The 18,943-nt window shown below is 38.4% G+C and overlaps 2 protein-coding genes across 3 annotated transcripts; both read left to right on the top strand.

Moving 5' to 3' along the window:
• Positions 1 to 3,747: 3,747 nt before the first annotated feature.
• On the top strand, positions 3,748 to 10,138 carry LOC128259335 (uncharacterized). Its single transcript, XM_052991649.1, is given in 6 exon segments — positions 3,748 to 4,005; positions 7,364 to 8,034; positions 8,473 to 8,992; positions 9,170 to 9,407; positions 9,840 to 9,908; positions 9,910 to 10,138. Coding segments are annotated over 5 exon segments (1,305 nt in total). The 5' UTR covers positions 3,748 to 4,005; positions 7,364 to 7,652; the 3' UTR covers positions 10,006 to 10,138.
• A 2,135-nt stretch (positions 10,139 to 12,273) lies between these two features.
• On the top strand, positions 12,274 to 17,982 carry LOC128259329 (uncharacterized). Of its 2 annotated transcripts, XM_052991640.1 has the most exons (9): positions 12,276 to 13,052; positions 14,937 to 15,025; positions 15,412 to 15,774; positions 15,832 to 16,048; positions 16,160 to 16,377; positions 16,436 to 16,569; positions 16,624 to 16,778; positions 16,840 to 17,081; positions 17,431 to 17,982. In XM_052991640.1, exons 2-9 carry the CDS (start codon positions 14,957 to 14,959, stop codon positions 17,839 to 17,841), a joined length of 1,809 nt encoding a protein of 602 aa, XP_052847600.1. In that variant the 5' UTR covers positions 12,276 to 13,052; positions 14,937 to 14,956; the 3' UTR covers positions 17,842 to 17,982. The 2 variants fall into 2 exon arrangements, with proteins under 2 accessions (XP_052847601.1, XP_052847600.1); XM_052991641.1 differs by lacking the exon at positions 17,431 to 17,982 and having other exon boundaries at positions 12,274 to 13,052; positions 16,626 to 16,778; positions 16,840 to 16,973.
• Positions 17,983 to 18,943: the final 961 nt, after the last annotated feature.

Here is an 18,943-nt window from a genome sequence, read left to right as displayed (position 1 = left end):
TGCCGCGCGCAAATAGTTTTCTATTTTGTTTTCTATTTCGTTGGCGTCTTCCCGATGACGCCAATTTTGTTTACCTCTACGCAAAAGTAGGGGAATTTTGTTTTCTTTATCATGTTTTTTCTACACTTTTTATACCCTTGCAGAGGGTATTATAATTTCAGTCAGAAGTTTGCAACGCAGTGAAGGAGACATCTCCGACCCTATAAAGTATATATATTCTTGATCAGCATCACTAGGCGAGTTGATCTAGCCATGTCCGTCTGTCCGTCTGTCCGTCTGTCCGTCCGTTTATATGCAAACTAGTCTCTCAGTTTTAAAGCTATCTGCATGAAACTTTCCCAAAAGTTGTCTTTCTATTGCAGGTAGTATATAAGTCGGAACGAGCCGGATCGGACGACTATAGCATATAGCTCCCATAGGAACAATCGGAAAAATAAATGAAAAAAAATTATAACTTTGCTGTTTTTTAATTTTTTTTTTAGTTCTTCGACATTTAGTAATGGTTTAATATTTCAGAATTATGGTTTAAATTTTATCAAAATCGGACGACTATAGTATATAGCTCCCATAGGAACAATCGGAAAAATAAATGAAAAAAAAAAATTATAACTTTGCTGTTTTTTAATTTTTTGTTTAGTTCTTCGGCATTTAGTAATGGTTTAATATTTCAGAATATCGGTTTAAATTTCATCAAAATCGGACGACTATATCATATAGCTCCCATAGGAACAATCGTATAGCTGCCATAGAAACTATCAAAATTAAGCTGCAAATCATAATAGCTTCAATGTTTTTAAACATACACGCAAAATTTTAACGTTTTCAAGAGTATTTAGTTTTTGAAATAGCTGCAAGGGTATATGAACTTCGGCTTGCCGAAGTTTGCTTCCTTTCTTGTTTTTTGTTAACATAAACAAAACGCGTGCAGACTGAGATTAATTATAAAAAAACTTTGGGTTGGCCAATGGTGTGAGGGGAAAAATCACAAGATTTTGTGTGGGTATAGTGGACATAAACACACATAAATTTTCCTATATATTTGGAAATATATACCTGGCTGTATCCGGCGATCTTTTTGCTGCTTTTGGCACCTGTAGTTGGTGGCTTTGTAGTTGTCGCCACCGTGAGCCACTTTCCTCTCTGCAAAAGCTACAACTTGTCGCTGTCAGCTGTTGCATGATAGAATATCTAAAAATATATATAGAGAACCACAACAGAACGCTGTGCTAATGGCTAAACAACCTTGAACCTGGCCGAGAGGTTGTGCTTTTGCCAGGAATATGTATCAAACATGCACTTGTGTGTTGTTGCCCATTATCTAAAACGAAATGAAATTATTTAATGGGTGGCGTGGCGAACGAGATTCAATTTTGGGTGTGCATAAGTAGCGGTCTGAGATAATTAAAAAAAGCTCAATTAAATTATTCCAAAAAAATATTCTTAAGTCTTAAACAAAAAAACAAATAAATTCATTTGGTGCAAATCAATAAGTCAAAGTAATAAACAATTTATATTTTAATGGTATATATATAAATTAGATACATTGCGTTGCTAAACAAATAAAAAAATAAAATAATATATAAAAAAATATTGTTTTTCAACTATCGGAAGCAAAGTATAATTATGATAAAAAAACTTATTGAAATATTAATCGAAAACTATATTCACTGTTTCAATTTAATAATAAAATGTAAAAATATCTACATAACGATGATAAGTCAAAATTTTACCTTTTTAAAATTCAGAAAAAAATATATATTTTGCTTTTTGTATTTACTTTAAGTGAACAAAATCTAAATAATAATTATAATAATTTTAGTACTTCAAAATTGAATCCAAAAGACACAATAAAGATTAATATAAATGAGCTCATTCGTTTTTATCTTATATCCGAACAAACAGTAGCCGACACTTGAAGATTATTATTTGAATTGATTTCGAGTTGCATAATGCCAAACTGGCAACGAAACTAAGTCAGAAATTATTTGAAGTGCCCGAGTATTCTTCGTTTGGCTGGGAATGACAGTTTGCAAATAGTTCTCAGCATTTCATTAGCATTTTTATGCGTTCCGAATGTCCGACAACTTATTGCTTGGCTGCCTTTGCCTCAGCCGTGACTCGGCATTAAACATTTGAAATTATTAAGCAGAGAAACTGTATTTCAGCGTGAACTTTGGAGCTGCCAGCTGCCAACTACTTCACCCGTGCGAGAATCCCACACCCATGCACTTAAACAAATGGATTTTCATTTTTTTATTTGACTAATTCAATCACTCAAACACTCAAACTTCAACTACAAATGCTCACAGCTTATCATATTATTCATTGATTTTTAGTCAGTTACTTAGCCTTGAAAAGGTGGTAAAGATTAAAGAAATCAAAGATTACGTTACAGTTATAGTATGTATTTAAGAATGTCACAACAAAAATAGTAATAAACTATTTGTTATTTTACAATGGCCCTGAAATGTTTTTGAATCGTTTCTTATTTCGTTTTAAGCGAAGTAAATTTTCAGATTGGGTATTTATTAGACATATTTTAAGGTCATATTTATATAAACAATTATTATTATTATGTAATATTAATATAAAATATTTTCTTTCGCTCAAATTAAAATAGCTATTCAGTATAAGTTAACGCTAATGAGTGGATGAGATGGTTTTAAATTTTAAATCTTTTGATTATTATAATTCAAGTAATTTAAGTACTTATAAAAGTAAATGTAACATCTTTTGATTGCTTTTTGATATTTATTATTTTTATTATCTAATAAAATATGAATATATATATGAATATCAATCTTTTGATAATATCATAATTCAAGCGAACAAGTTTTAAGTATTTTCTATAACTAAATTAGAAACTAATGCAAAATCCTTTGATTATAGCTTGGGTAGCAGTCTCTTTTTATTCTCCTCCTCTGATTATGGCTATTTAACTACTTTTTGATATTTATTATATTTTGCAAGGAAGCTTATAAAAAATGGCATATTTTCTTAAAGTGTACACACTATCCGCGCAGCTTAGTCACTCGGGCGGCCCGTGACCAGTTGGCAGCGAAGAGCCACTTGGTCTGGCGGCTATAGAAAAGTATCTAACAGATACAGTTTGGCGGTCGGCGGCGGGACGGGGACGGGGGCGGGGGCGGGAAAGTGTGTCAATGCGCGAACGTCAGAGCAGCTGATCGGAGAGCGAAAACATTAGTAATACTATTGAAAGAGAGAGCGCGCGAGAGACTGGCGATCGTTTTGTTGGTAAACAAAAATCACGAACAACACGTATGATTGGGCTCTCTTTTTGTTGAACGCTGCCCAGCTGGTTGGAGCATAATTTTGGCGCTGGCTTTTGTTGACGGCTGCGATCGTGGCTTTTTGCGTTTTAAAAAAATACATAATTATGGGCTTAGATACGCTCGTGAGCGTCATTTTCCGCTCTTTCTCTCTCTCTCTCTCTTGGAAGAAATCAAAAACTGAGATACTTTTTCAGACCAAACAGCGATCGCTGTTGGCATTCGACTTTAATAGTTTAAAGCAGACACAACAGCAGCAGCACCGCAACTCGAGTGCAGCAGAAGAAAAGTGAAAATTACCCTCGAAGAGAATTAGGTAAATGAACAAGAGAAGTGTGAAAAGTGAGATATATAGCAGCCCAAAAAAAATAATAATAGAGTAAAAACTGCAGCAAAAACAGAACACACAGAAATACAACAGGTACGCACACAACGAGATTCTCAAATACAGGTACTCGCAGATACAGATACAGATACAGCTACAGCTACAGCCAAAGTATCGCAGTGTAGCTTTTGTTCTTGCGTCCGCTTTTGAAATTCAAATGCGCTTCCGTCGCTTCAGTTGGCAATCGAGTGTCGACTAGGCTGTACCGTCTGCTGCAGTGGCATCCAAATCCATTTACATTTACATTTACCCTGTGTATCTGCTGAATTGACGTGATTTTAGTGAACCGTATACGTGTGTCTTCTCGGTGCAGTTTTCCACATCCATAAGGTGAGCATCAGGCCATCGATACACGGGTATATATTTCCAATTGTGCTGCCAATTAGCCCATAATTGGCAGAATTCAGGCACTGCCAAGGTCGCCACTGACGTCATTTGGCTCTAGCTTGCATAATTCCGCATTATGCCATAAAGAGAAAATTCTATAGCCCCACTTCGCATTCTTGTTTTTTTGTTTTCCCAAACAAAAGTAACAAGCAAAAAAAAAACAAAACACAAAAACACGAAATTCCTTCAAAACAAAGGAACATTTTGCACTTTGACAGGCCCAAAGCTTAAAGCTAATCAGATACAATTTGACTGATATGAATATATGCCCACATATATAGAAGATACCAGTCTGTATGTGTTTTTTATATAGATTGGCTATTGGTTTGCACTTAAACAGAAAGCTTTGGATATGGTTCTTTGTCTGAAATACTTGTGGACGTATAAATAAATCGGTGAGAGATTTTTAGACTTTATAGTCCAGATATTCCAGTTCAGTAAGAGCCCTCTTCTGCCCCATAAATCTTTGCTTTTGTACTTTTTCAATTCTCTGATCACTGCAGCTGTCAGCTCGACTAAATTAGTTCAAGTTCATTAGCCCAGCCCCATTTCAAAGCCTCCCCCCCTCGTTCACTATATTATCCCCACTATCTGGTAAACTATAAGGAACAATCAATTGAACAAAGCTTGAACTTTCGACTTTCGGCTCGTTTGCTCGTTTGCTGCACACGCCAGTCAAAGCTAGACTATATAGTAAACAATAGTATACAAATAGAAATTATTAGCATAGTTTACGCTGTCTAGCGAAATCGTCTGGGGTGCGGCTTATCGCTCCTCAAGTGAGTTGGCGAATTCTACATTGCTATGCTGATAAACAGCCAAACTTATTCTATCATCGGTGGAGAAGTTTGTTGACTTCGATAGCAAACAATGCCAAAACATTGTGTTGCCAACGATTTCCTCAATATCTAGTCTAGACTTATATAATCAATTAGCGATCAAGGTCAGTGCCAAAGGAAAACAAACAAAATTGTGAGCTAAAATAAACGCTATGATATGGTATCTACCAATGCAGCCTGTCTAGAATATACAATGAAGAATAGAATATATAATGTTCTATATATGCACACATTCCAAGGTCACAATTATTTGGCTGCAGATGTGACAAAAGTGAAAACGAATTGACTGCAGCTCAAACAAAATAGACTTTATATCTCGGGGTCCATGACCAACCATTCGGGCGGGTTATCTAGGGTGCTGTAAGCAGTCGGCCATAAGAGTAAGAGCCCTCGATCGGTCCCCCATACGTGTTTATTTATAAAATGCCTGCACGGGACCCGTAAACTCGGCAATCGCTGTTGTGCAATGCAAATTCATTTTGACTGCAAAATATTTTGCCTCTATTTTCGGTTAGATATATGCACACTCTTCAATGTGCAAAAATATGGCAAGGCATTTTGAGGTCAACCATCAAGCTGTCTCTTAGAAAATGCCCATTTTATTCCTATGCCAATTGCAATGGCAGTCCTTTCCTGCATCTCTGTTTACTGTTCATTACCATCTCCAGGCAATTATCAGAATTTATTTCAGATGCCCAAGTCAATGGCCCCACCATCAAATTTGATTGTCAAACTTTCGCTGACATTTCGACGCGGACTGCCTCATCAAACCCAAATTTCGTACGCTTTTTGTGTCTCTGCTGCAGGAGATTTCACTTTGTTAGTTCGTGGCTTTTCACGTTTTTGTTTTGCGGTCAAATTGCAAATTGCCCGGCAATTGTCTCTGTAAGTCCAGCTCAAGCTAAAGCTCCATTTCCATTTTTCCGTTTTTCGTTTTTCGTTTTCCGTGCGCTGTTTGATCGACAAAAATATGCCAGTCGAGCTGCTGGCATCTTTATGACGATGCGATAATCAGGGAAAAACTTGGAAAATGCACAAGGAAAAGCATATTTTTGAAAATAGAATTATTAGATTTTAATATATAATCTTAATTAAGCAATAAAGAAAACCACAATTAATGGTTACTTATCTGTTATTTTAAGCTTTTCACATCCCAAGTTTTCCAATAAATCATTTTTAGTTGTTAATTATACAATATTTATTAAAGAAAAGAGAAAACTAAAGTTTAAAGTAAAAGTTTATTTGAAATTAAATTAAAACAGTTTTTTATGACTTTTTTTTAGATCTAAAGCAAATATGAGCATGTTTTTTTGAAGAGTCATTGCAATCATAGTTGTGTTTATTTTCTCAATGTTCGTCAAATCATTTTAATTTGACATCCAAAGAGATATATTTTTCCGAGTGCACCACCGATTTGGTTCATCATTTTGAGAGATATCTACGGGTATAGTTTGAGTACAAATTTTCCTATTGTCATGACGTGAGCCCGATTCAAATTGCATATATGCAGTACACACACACACACAGAGTGTTCAGGCAAACCGCTCAACGATTGTGTGTGCCATATATAATTGCCTCGATCATAAGCTCGGCGCATGCACACCGCTCGAGTTGAAATCGCTTGGGATGGGATTGTGGGGACTGGGGGCTATCAACTGGGGAACTTAATGGCCAGTGCAGCGATATTTTATGGCAGTGGCCGTCTATTATACAGTTGTCAGCACAGTGCTATAGAAAGAAAGATCTGATTAATGTAATCAAACGTTATTGGCGCCTTTGGTTAATTTGCGTTGAGAAAATTTCACTTTTCCAATCGAATTCAGAAAGCCTATTTGCGTTGATTTCGCTTGAGCATATAGCATAAATCTCAAATAAATATCATCGAAGTTAGGCAATAAAAAATAATTGAGTAGGAAACTTATCTTTTGTGTTTTCGAGTTCACATGCGGATTCGCACATCCATTTAAATTAAGTAAAATAAGTGCAATTCAACCAAAAGTAATTAAATAATTGCCAGCCAAAACAAGGATAGGTTTAATGGCGCTTATTTGATACTCTTTTGAATGTTCATTATTTTTTAACAATAGTTTATCAAATTACAGCTTCATTTGTTATTGGCACAAATATAAGTTTAAGCATTAAATGAATAAGTTTTAACAAGACCCTTAAAATCCGCTTAACAAAGTTAAATATCTAATTTTTTTCCCACCATTAGTGACTTGGAATTTTATAAATAATCAGTGTAAAAAGCCTCCTGCTCACCACTTAGCAGAGTATGCGAAGTGCAATTAAATGAAATTAAGTAGCCGCCCCATTGAACCGCGTGCGCCCACGCAAACAAGCAGCTTACTGAAATGCGGGGAAGTTTCGAAGGGGGTTGCTGATTACGCAATGTGCACACAATTTGCTAAGCTAATCTCTCACATTTTGCCCCACTCTTTCTTTCTTTTTTCCGCTTGCAGCTTCTACGCTACGAAGAACTATAGAACAAGACAAGGAAAAAGCGTACAAACAAGAAACAAATACAAAAAATAAATAAAAGACTGAGCAACGTTCAAGCAAATCCAAGGAACAAAACCAACAGCAACATAAGCAATCTCCCACACTATTTGTCTCTCTATAACTGTGAAACTAGGAACGAAAAATCCGAGTGGAAAATAGCGCAACTTTGATCTCAGCACCCGCAACGCGAAGCAATAACAGAAAAGCCAGCGCCTTCTACCGCCGGATCAGCCGCATTAACCCCGTATAATGTTAAGCAGCCTCGCCTCGTATCTCTTTGGATCGCCAGCAACATCCGAATCCATTAGCCAAGACGCCAGTCCCGCCCAGACAACCCCAACGCCCAACAACCACAACTCCAATCCCGACCCCTCGAGCGATCCGTCGGCGGGCGATGTAATTGAGGTCACCTCCTCGACGCCCTCGGTAGCGGGCAACAATCGGGGGGCGGTACGCGCCTCCAACGGCAAGCGCGGCAAGAACAGGCGTGGCAAGCAGCAGCGGACCATTCAGCAGCAGCAGCAGCAGCAGCAGCGGAAGCAGCCGGCCATCACCAAGCTACTGACGCCCTCGGGCGACTCCATCGACGAGGACTTCGACGAGGACGAATGGTACATTGTGGAGAAGGAAGGTGAGTTGGGAGAAACTGCTTGAAAATATTTACAATAATATAGGAGTTTATATATTAGCAGATTAAGATAGAAAATATTTCCTTTAAAATTAAAATATAAATTCTTAAATTCAATTAAGTTGTCCAGAAATAAAGAAACATGAGTATAAATTTAACTCTTTTCAATAAAGACTAAACATTTCAATACATTAAGACAAAAATTTGATTGGAATAAGTCTGAATTATCTATTCATTTAAAAACAATTAATGGCAATTAAAAGTAATAGTACTCTTTGAAAATAAAGTAGGCTATTAAAAGTATATTAAATAATTGAATTGGGTTATTACTTAAAACTCTTTTTAAAAATACAGAAAATATAAAGAATTATAAAAGAAAATTAAATTTTAAGATAGATATATTTTTAAATATTACTAACCTCGCCCCTGTTTACTTTGCAGACGAGGAGGACGACTCCCTGCCGCGCAGCGACTCCGAGGAGGAGCTCTCCGTGGTGGAGGTGTCGCAGTCGCGGGCCGGCGCCACCGCCTCCTCAGCGGGCTCCTCGGCCGGCGGCCATGGCCCAGCGGCCGCCTCCCAGCGCCGCCGGCAGCACCTCAACTCGCACTCGCATTCGCATTCCCTGTACAGTGGGCCGCGGCCGCAGCAGCAGCGCAACTATCTGCAACGCTCGCGCGTCGTTCGGCCGCTGAGCATCAGTACCCACAGCCCGCCCAGAAGTGTGCCCGCCCAGGGAGTGGCGGACTCTGACAACCTCAGCCAGTCGCTGTACGTGGCCTCGCCCAGCGGCAGCGACCAGGGCCAAGGTCAAAGTTCAAACGCGGGCCTCGGTTTCGGCCAGGGTACTAATGTGCTGATGGAGGAGTCCTGGTACGTAACACCGCCACCATGCTTCACCTCGATTGGGCCAATCAATATGGAAACATCACCATTTGAGAATCTATTGATTGAGCATCCAAGGTTGGTGATCTTTATAGTACACAATACGAGTCCCCATGCCCCCATGCCCCCATGCCCCATGCCCCCTCCCCCATCCAGCAACCACAATTTACAGCCAAAAACGCACGCAAAATAATAGTTTTCCCTTTTAAACTGTATGATTTTCATTCTAATTTGTGGTTTCTTTTTCACTTGCAGCATGTCCGTTTATCGTAGTATTAGGTCCACCCAGGAGGGCACCGAAAGTTTTGTTAATCTTGATCTCGGGGTGTCGTCGGAGGTGCCGCAGCAGCAGCAGTTGGAGGATCCGGAGCCGGAGGCCGAGCCGCAGGACCAGCACCAGGTCCTCCAGGAGCAGCGTTCGCCCAACGCTCGCTACGATCGCCATGCGGCTGCCCAGCTGAAGCAGCAGACGCTGGCTCGTCAGAGCCAGAAGGTAAGCATCGAGGGGCTATATCTTTATAGGGATACATTTTGAATATGTTTTTTTATTTATTTAAATTTAATTTATTTATTTAAATATATGTATATCAACATACCCCAAAACAGGAATCTACCCCATGTGTTTATCAAAAAATTACATAATATTTGGCTTTACTTTAGTTTTGTGAGTGCAGAAAAACTCTCCGAATTTCTAAAAAATTAAATTAAATTCCTAATTGTTATTCAATACAAATCCTATTCATTATTTAATATTTATTTGTTCATATTCTCCATAAATATATATGGATGTCAGAGCTGGGCTATTGCTTATTGAAAAAGATAGAATAGGATAAGAGAAATATATGAATTTTATTTTAAAAACCATTCTTAGCTTTGTTAAATGGACCTATCCCTAATCAATGAATCCACTTAATCCCATCCACAGAGCAACAATAAGAAGCAGCACCAGCAGCTCTGCCGCAGTGCCATCAAGCGGGCCAACAAGGTGCGCGACTTTCCAGGCCAAGGCCAACCGCCCGCGCCGCTCGGAGATGCAGCACTGCAAGCTGGTCAGCGGCGCCAACAACAACCGCAGCAAGTGCTGCTACTAAGCACGCAACACCCACTGCAATCGCTGCACCACCCACCACCACCAACACCCACACGCCTCCCACGCCCACAAGCTGGAGGAGCATTACAATCATGGCAGGCGACGCGATTTTAATTAGTATTTTAACTTAACCCCCCAATGAAACGATAAAAAAACCGCAACAAAAACGCCACAAAAATATCAAAATCTAGCAGCTACAAAAAACACATATGTTTAATTAATTAAACTTAGCAATTAATTGTGTAAAAACGAAAAACAAAAGCCACAAAAAAATTTAACTATCTGTGTAAATGCGTAGGTTTTAATGTTTGCCGTTTCAATTTCACAACTTATATGAAAAATACCAAAAAAATGCAATAAAATTTTCAAAATGAATATGCAAAAAAACCCATAAGAAAAAAAACACACATGAAAAATGACAACAAAAAAAATGTATAAAATAAGCAACACAAACGATTTTGTTAATGTAGCTAAGAAAACTATTTTATTTATTTAACAATCAAAAACACACACACAATTAATTTATGGTATGTTTTGCATAAAGCTTATGTTTGTTTGAGTGAGCAATTTCTCGAAATCGATTTGTTTGAGTTTGTATGAATTTTTGTGTGTAAAGTGTATGCTTATTGACATATAGGATGTATTGTATTAAACCCCTGGCACCAGATAAAATGTTCTATTGTATGCCTGATTATGTTGGAAATGCGCGTGCGTATGTGTGAAACAAAAATGTGTGAAAAACGGGGTAGAAAAAGATAAAAACATATATACCAGAAGGAAAAAATCACAATAAAAAATGATTATGCTAAAACTTATATATTGATTTGATTTTTATGGGAACATTGGATTTCTCATTGGTATTTGATGTTGAGTTATAATAAAAGTCTTAGAATGGTTTAAGCAAAATTAAATTTCGTACACAAACTGCTGAGGATTCTCAAAAATAATTTATTTAAAATATAAATAAATAATTCACCTAATTGTTTTTGCAAATTAAAGATTTATCTAGATTTCACAGTATTGCAATGTTGCAAAAGTTTTAAAGAAGGCGATTGATCATCCACCATTATAACATTTTTATATTTTTCTCTATTAGAAAGGGATCAAAAAATGTTTGACTTAAATTTTATATTGATTAATTCTGATTAACTATTATTTATTTATTTGACATCCTAGCACTACTTGTATAGCTTAGTATTTAATGTGCTAGTCGCGAAAGATTGGAATATTTGTATCACAAAATTGTTAAAAAAGAATCATAACAGGAAACAACATTTCAGGGAATGATACAGTTAATTGAAAGTTTTTTTTTAATAAATGGATTTTGAATAAGCAAAGTGGATTACTTAAAGTAGTTAGCTGCCTAAAAGTTTAAGTTGTAATAGTTAGCGAATAAAAATCTCTTGTAATGTAGGTCAATTGTGGTGCTGTCGCGCTTGATGGACAAGGGCAGCCCTTGCTTGGATATGGATTTTAAGACATTGTCCATAGAGACGCAGTTATCCCAGGGTCAAACGGTCGGGAGGCGGATGAGCCTTTCACAACGCTTAAAGTGCCAAGTAACTAATTAGTGATTAGTATTTTAACGCAGACACGCTTGGCAAACGGTGGCAATTAAACGAGCCTAGAGACCAACCTGCAGACCCACGCTCGACAGTTAGGTGCCGTTGACCTTGGCCAAAAGGTAAGGGGTTACTCTACTACTATATATGATCGTAGTATGTGGCTCCTAAGACTCCTCCTTTTACTCAAACTTCCGCGATGCAAAGCGAGTCTAACGGCGAATCACAACGAAAGTAAATCAGCAAATGGAATCATCTCAGGCGGGCAAATCGAGATTCTTTCACAACCTGCAACAGATGGAGAGCCCTGAGAGGCGGTTGGCTGGCTAATGCTCTTTTACACAGAGAACAAATTCTATAAATCAGAAATACTTATAACAACAGCAGTCAAACAAAAAAAGTTTGAACTTAAAAGGAAATTGCTGCACATGAAAGTCTAATAAAACAATAATAGCAGTAAGACAGAAAAATACATTTTGAATTAAGTAAGAAAATACCCAACATTAGAAACTATTGAAGCCAATAAATATGTGAGGTATGGAATTAACAATGGACACACTTATATCCAAAAACCATATTTTACCTTATCTTATATATATGATTTTTCCATATGTGTACTTTAAAAATGATTTTGGAAAATAAATTTTAATAATAGATAAGTTTCTCTTTTTGGAAGCTTAAGATTATAAGCCATGAACTGTTTTTTTCTCTGTGTATCATATTGGATGGCTAGATGTGTGGATGGATGGAGGAAAACTTTATAAAGATCCGCACTAGCCGCGCTTCGCTTCACACCTGCTCGCATCGCAAAGAGCTGCAAACCACAAGCGTCCGCAGAAGTTATAAGACTCCAAAAATTCAACCGGCAACGGTACTCGGAACTCCGTTCGGACTATTATGTAAGATTAGGCAATCTGCGAACACACATCCACTTACATATACTCGCCCAACTCCCCCACTTGGCGGCTGATTCTATTTGGCAAGTTGCACTTGAGTGATTTTTCGGGCTTCCAAAAAAAAAAAAACAAAAAACGGAAATCCAACAAACCTTTGAACAGACGTGCAATATGTAAAGCGGCCCAAATGACGTAGCCGAGAAAACCCGACCAAAGAGCTGCCAACCAAAGATCGCGCAATATCAAAAACCATTATCGAAAGTGAGACCAAGACAACAGCTCCTCCGCACCCCTCGAAAAAATAAGAGCTACCGTTTTGTAGCGCTTAAAGACCAACATCGGATCCGGATCGTCAACTTTTATGGCCAACGTCGCGAGGATTTGCTAAGCGCCCCGAAATGGGCCAAGTTGTTCGGTGTCAGTCGGTCAAAGTGCGTGCCGAGCTGTGAACTGTGAACCGTGAATCGGGTTTGTGGGTGTGAAGAAAAACGCGTTGGAAAACCCAAATTGAGTTGAGCAGGTCAGTGCTTTAACTGCCCTGAAAACAAGAGGCTAAACGGATTTAAATTAAAGGAATTTGTATTAAAAAGGTAAGTACTTTATTTGGCATTTTAAAAATAGCAAAAGTATGGGACTTTGGTAAAGGGTTATAAGATTTTAATGTACACAAAATGCACACACAAGTGCACAGTTTAAAAAATTAAGTTAAAATAATAAATTTGTCAACATAAATCAAAGAATTTAAAAGTTTAAAACTTAAATTTTGGTATTGTAATTAGCTTAGAGCTTTTTAAATTAAACGTTTTAATATTTAGGATTGTTATCTGATTAGACCCTTTTTAAAATATTAGAAAAGTTTAAAGCATCATTGGCTTTTTAAGCGATACCATAAGCAGATAAGATAAGTTTAGGTCTTTGAAAACACAATAACTTTTGAGTTTCAAGAAAGTAAAATATATAACTTAATTCTTAAGACTTAAAACGCAACCCACTTTAGAATGTTTGATTCGAATTTAAGGGCTGATCTTACAAAGACTCTATTAAAAACATAACCTGCTATTATATCATTCTGCCAAAAGGAACTGTCAAAGACCTAAACCGTTTTAACCACCTACCAATAACGTATTTGGAACCGTTAGGTATTTGCAATTAATGCAGGCAAAGGAAAACGGCTCAAGGTCAGTTAAATGCGATTAACTATAATTATAAAAGCCAAGTGTAGGAGCAAAAGCAGAAGAACAACACCAACAAGAGTGGCAAATAATGAAAGCCAAAAACCGAAACCAAATGCCCAAGAAGAAGAAGCGGCAACAACATCAACTATTGCATAACAGAGCCCAACTACAAAGCAAAGCGAAAATAAAAAACAATAAACAAACATGAAACAAACACCAACAAGAAGTTGAAGTAATTATAACAACAATTAAGCAAACGGCGTGCGTTTTTACAGCTAAGCGAAAAGGCAGCCAAGCATTTTGGTGGGCGAGGGGTAAATGCGGGGGCGGACCACATCGTTCATTAAAATGTAATCCAAGTTTAAGCACAGACTGAAATCTTAGACGGCGGGTTCTGCGTGAGCCATAATTAAACCATCGCAACGTGTGACAGTTTTATGGCTTTGACCTTAACGCCAGACAAACGAAGTTAGAAGATGATGTATCTGAAGTAGTCATTGTTCTGGCCATAACTTCAACGACATTGATAGGAAGGAAAACTAGCATGGCGAAGAGTCCAACGGAAGTTACATTATGCTTGGTAGATAGCCTGAGATATAACCTTAAGATAGACTGGTAATTTAATTAAACTATCCCAAGAACATATATTTAGTTTGACTGAAGTATTTGGAACTAAATGAAAGTTAAAGGGCCTCAAAAAATAATTTGACATAAAAACACCAAAAGCTTAAGAGGCATAATAAAAGGTATATACTAATTACAATCTTGTTTAAACTAAATATTTATAATATTTAAAAGTTTTGTGTTAAAGAATGTCGACTTATTAAATCGAATATTTTAATCATTTTAAGAGAACAAATTCAAAAAAATAATTACAACATTAATAAAACATTGATTTAAAATAAACCAAAATTGTTACTCAATTCAAGTAGCCAAGCCAAGACGGCATAAACAGCTATTAACCATAGAATAATGACCTCTATCTTTATGTTCTGCCATAAATCAAGTTACGGGCACCGCAGAGATGCCCAAGATCTTCCACTTATGCACATTGACCACAATTAATTTATGAAGCACAAACTTCCTTCCTGCCAGCACGCATTTGGTGTAACCAACGGCGGACAACACTTGAGTGACCACTAGCAAGGTCAGCATCGGGCAGCATCGGGCAGCATCGGGCAGCACCAAGCATGACGATAATTATGATACTGATACAAATACTGATACCGATACCGATTCACATTCGCATTCCGATAATATTAAATGGTCCCCTATGGGACTCCATCTCGATCTTTGCAGCTGCCAGTCGAGTGACGGACATGAAGATGAGCAGATTACCCAAGCGCTTCTGTCAGATTCTACTGATGATGCTGCTGATGAAGCTGCAGGTAAGGAACCTTTCACCTCCGACCGGTTGCCCAACGCGAAGTGCATTGCCCAATGGGAAATCTAATCTATTTAACAGTTCTTAGCATGAACTTCCTGATTAGGCCACATGAACCGTAGCCGATCGTTGGCCAATCGGCCAGCCCGTCTAACGGATATGCTCTGCTCTAATGCAGATTGCGTATCGACCGCGAGCGGAAGAAGCTTTGTCTGGCCGAAATTATGTGGCTTTGTTGCTGATGCAGCACTTTTACTGTTTCTGCTTCTTTCGCGGACTCATAAAACCCAAGACTTAAGACACAAACTCGACCGAGTGATTTATGGCATTGCGTATACGCCCCACGTGCCGCACGCACTTTTGTAAATACTTCTTTGTTTTTTTTTGCAGCTGCAGCCTATTAGCGGTTTGGAACAAAGCACGGATTACACGGTGGTTAGCAAAACTGCAGGTGTGGCCACCACCACTTCGGCACCACCCACGCTGGTGCCACCACTACGCATTTTTAAAGGTCGAATTCAGACCACAACTCCATCTGGAGTATCCACTTCTGGTAGTCGTCCTTTGGCCGCTGGAGCTGAAGCGCAGCAGGAGCTGGTTGGCATCTCCTCCAAGTCTTACATCTCCGATCCCACCACACAACCCTCGAAGTTGTCTAAAAGAGCTGGCTTAGCAGGGCCTAAAAAGTTTCCAAAGGATGTGCGCAATCGCAGCAGCAATGCTGTGGAACGCAACAAGCTGCAACATGAAGTGGTGAGTTTTTATATAAAAATGTACAGACTCTTTAAATGATTTATTTTATAATAAAAGCCCGATCACGTGCCCGACTCTTCTGGCTATATACCCCATCGCATTGGCCATCCTGTGCACCTGGATTATGGTTCTACGGGCGTAGATTCCAGTGGAGCTCCTACAGGAAGCGGAGGTTATCATGCTGCGACCTATGAAAGCAGCAAATGGCAGGAGGAATACTGGGATCAGGAATACGCGGGACAACAGCACCAACACAATGGAACCAGAGTGCAGCGTAAGTATTATTTATTTGCTAATGAAAAAAGAAAATACTCAAAAACCACAACCTATGGTATTTTAATCTTGTTAATACTTTTAAAATATTTTCTTTAATTTTCCAACATAGACATCGAAGCGGAATGTCAGGATGACTATATGAAGATACGCATTGGCTTCAATGGCTCTTTCAGTGGTTTGCTTTATTCAGCTGGTTATGCCTATGATCCAGACTGTATGTACATCAATGGATCTGGTAGGGACTATTACGAATTTTATATTCAATTAAATCGATGTGGTACATTGGGCAAGAATTCTCTGCAAGAGGAAAGTCGCAAGAATCCCACGGTGCGTATGATTAATATAAGTATTTATCATTAAATAATAGGTTATATTTCTGCTTTAGAACTTTATGTGGAATACGGTAACAGTGCAGTACAATCCACTGATTGAAGAGGAGTATGATGAGCACTTCAAGGTCACCTGCGAGTATGGCTATGATTTCTGGAAAACCGTGACATTTCCCTTTCTAGATGTGGAGTAAGTTTCGGAATTTATGTTTTTATTCATTTATTAATATTTTATCTTACGCAGAGTGGCCACTGGCAATCCTGTAGTCTTTACCCTAAGTCCACCCGAATGCTATATGGAAATCCAGAATGGCTATGGCATTGGAGGTCCACGTGTGACTGGTCCAGTGCGTGTGGGCGATCCCCTGACCTTGATCATCTACATGAGGAGCAAATATGGTAAATGCACTTAATCATAGCATCTAAAGTGATCTATTAATGGCGATCGCTCGGTCCACAGACGGCTTCGACATTGTGGTCAACGATTGCTATGCACACAATGGCGCCAACAAGCGGATACAGCTCATCGATCAGCACGGTTGTCCGGTGGATGACAAGCTCATCTCACGCTTCAGGGGTTCCTGGTCGGATTCTGGAGTGTACGAGACCCAGGTGTATGCCTACATGAAGACCTTTCGGTTTACTGGCTCCCCGGCGCTCTATATTGAGTGCGATGTGCGGATGTGCCATGGGCGGTGTCCAGTAAGTAATGCCTTGCATTGCATATAATGCTTCAAAATTGGAATTTTCTACCTTGATTTATTGTTATAACAAAATGCAAAAATAGGTCAAAAATAAAAATTTCCAGATTTGAATGCAATTTTGTTAAGAATTTTATGTCGAGCTTAACGAGGTATGACAACCTATATTTGGTTAAATATTTAATGTTAAATAGCCAAAACACTAATATTTTTTGGGTGAAAATAAGTATATTTGTGTCAAAAATCGATTTTTTAACATAATTTTAATAATATTAGTTATTGTTATTAGTTATTAAATATTTTAATCATAATTACACTTGTTAAAATAATTTAAAATTATTTTTCCACAGAGCCAACCATGTCACTGGAGAAATCTAAAGGCTGTGACCAAGCGCGACACCTCGAACATGACGGCCACAAATCTTTCCCTGCCGCCATTATCCGCCGAAGGCGATGGCTTGACCACGGAGAATCCGCCAGTGAATTCGCTTTCGGAGAACGTGAATCTCTTCCAGTCACTTCGAGTTTTGCAAGAGGGGGAAACTGATGGGGATGATGTGTATGCCCATCGGCAGTCGAAGCCCTTGTCGCCACACCAAACCTGCCTGAAGACCTCGACATTTTCGGCGCTGACCGCTGGCTGCTCGGCGGTACTATGTGTGCTTACAGTAACCCTCTTCATTGCCTGCTCGAGATTAAAGCGTCGCAAGGAGTCCTCACTGTACGACTCGTATATAGCACACAAGGGACAAATCGATTGATAGCACGCAATCTGGTCAAGTTTTGGCCTTGTTCTGAGCACATTGTGTATATAGCTTATGGCCCACAACATTCTGTTTTAGTTAGAGCTAAGTTTGCTGTAGTCTTTTTATTAGGTTCTGCGTGTTAGACTTAAGTTTTAATTTTGCCAACTATGATCGTAGGTGATGAAGATCTTACCCGCGATTTCTAAAAATTATAAACATTTTAGGATTCTTAATTTCTAATTAAATAAAGTATTTAAAATGGAATTTTTTAAATGGAATTTGGTTTGTTTTGTTTATATTGCATGTATGTTCAATAGAAATTTTAATTATAGAACAAGAAAAGAGACAAATTAGAATTAAGAATTGTTGAATATACTAAAAATGAACTTTATGATTATTTATATTTTTTTTTTAATCATATTTTCTAAGTTAGTACCTTCTTAACATAGTTTACCAATTATCTACATGTTATTTTTTCAACATTTTTTTTTGCATACTTTTAGGCTCAAGTCAACCAATAAAAATTGTGACTGTAGAAAAATGTTGCTTGCATTTAGGCATGCCCCTTATAATTTTTTTAATTTGTTTAATTTGAAATGTAAGTCTGGCCTTAGGAGGCGTGTTTTTGCGTTACCGCTTATGCCGCTCCATGTGGCAGGCATAAGGAAGTCGAAGGTGACTCGTGCCACCTGTAGCACTTCCTCATGGGACCGGCTTTGTCCTCAGCCATTGACACGTCCATTTTCGGTGTTTTTGGAGAGCTTGTCACCGAGCCATCGAGATTTATGTGTTTTGACTGGCTTTTTTCGGTCGTGCACCTAGCCGCATGATTTTCGCTTGTTGCCGCTTCAAAGACACTGGGCTTGACACAAATTTGTGACTGCGGCGCGCCGCAAAACATTGCCCAAAAAGTGTTAATATGGTTGAGGACTTTTGATATTGCCCAACCGATACTGCAACTTCGGCTGCATCTGCATTAGCAGCAGCCGCAGAAATACACTGCTAATTGTGCAATTTTCGATGGCCCGCTTATTTGGCCTCTATTATTGTTTTGGCAAACGCTCATCGCCTGTTCTTGGGTGTAAAAATTAACACGGAATTGGCCAGAGCCAACGGC

This window comes from Drosophila gunungcola, assembly GCF_025200985.1.
Source record: "Drosophila gunungcola strain Sukarami chromosome 3L unlocalized genomic scaffold, Dgunungcola_SK_2 000005F, whole genome shotgun sequence".
In the NCBI taxonomy this organism is placed as follows: Eukaryota; Metazoa; Arthropoda; class Insecta; order Diptera; family Drosophilidae; genus Drosophila; species Drosophila gunungcola.
Note: the sequence above shows the minus strand (reverse complement) of the source record. Positions and strands in the feature narration are given on the sequence as shown.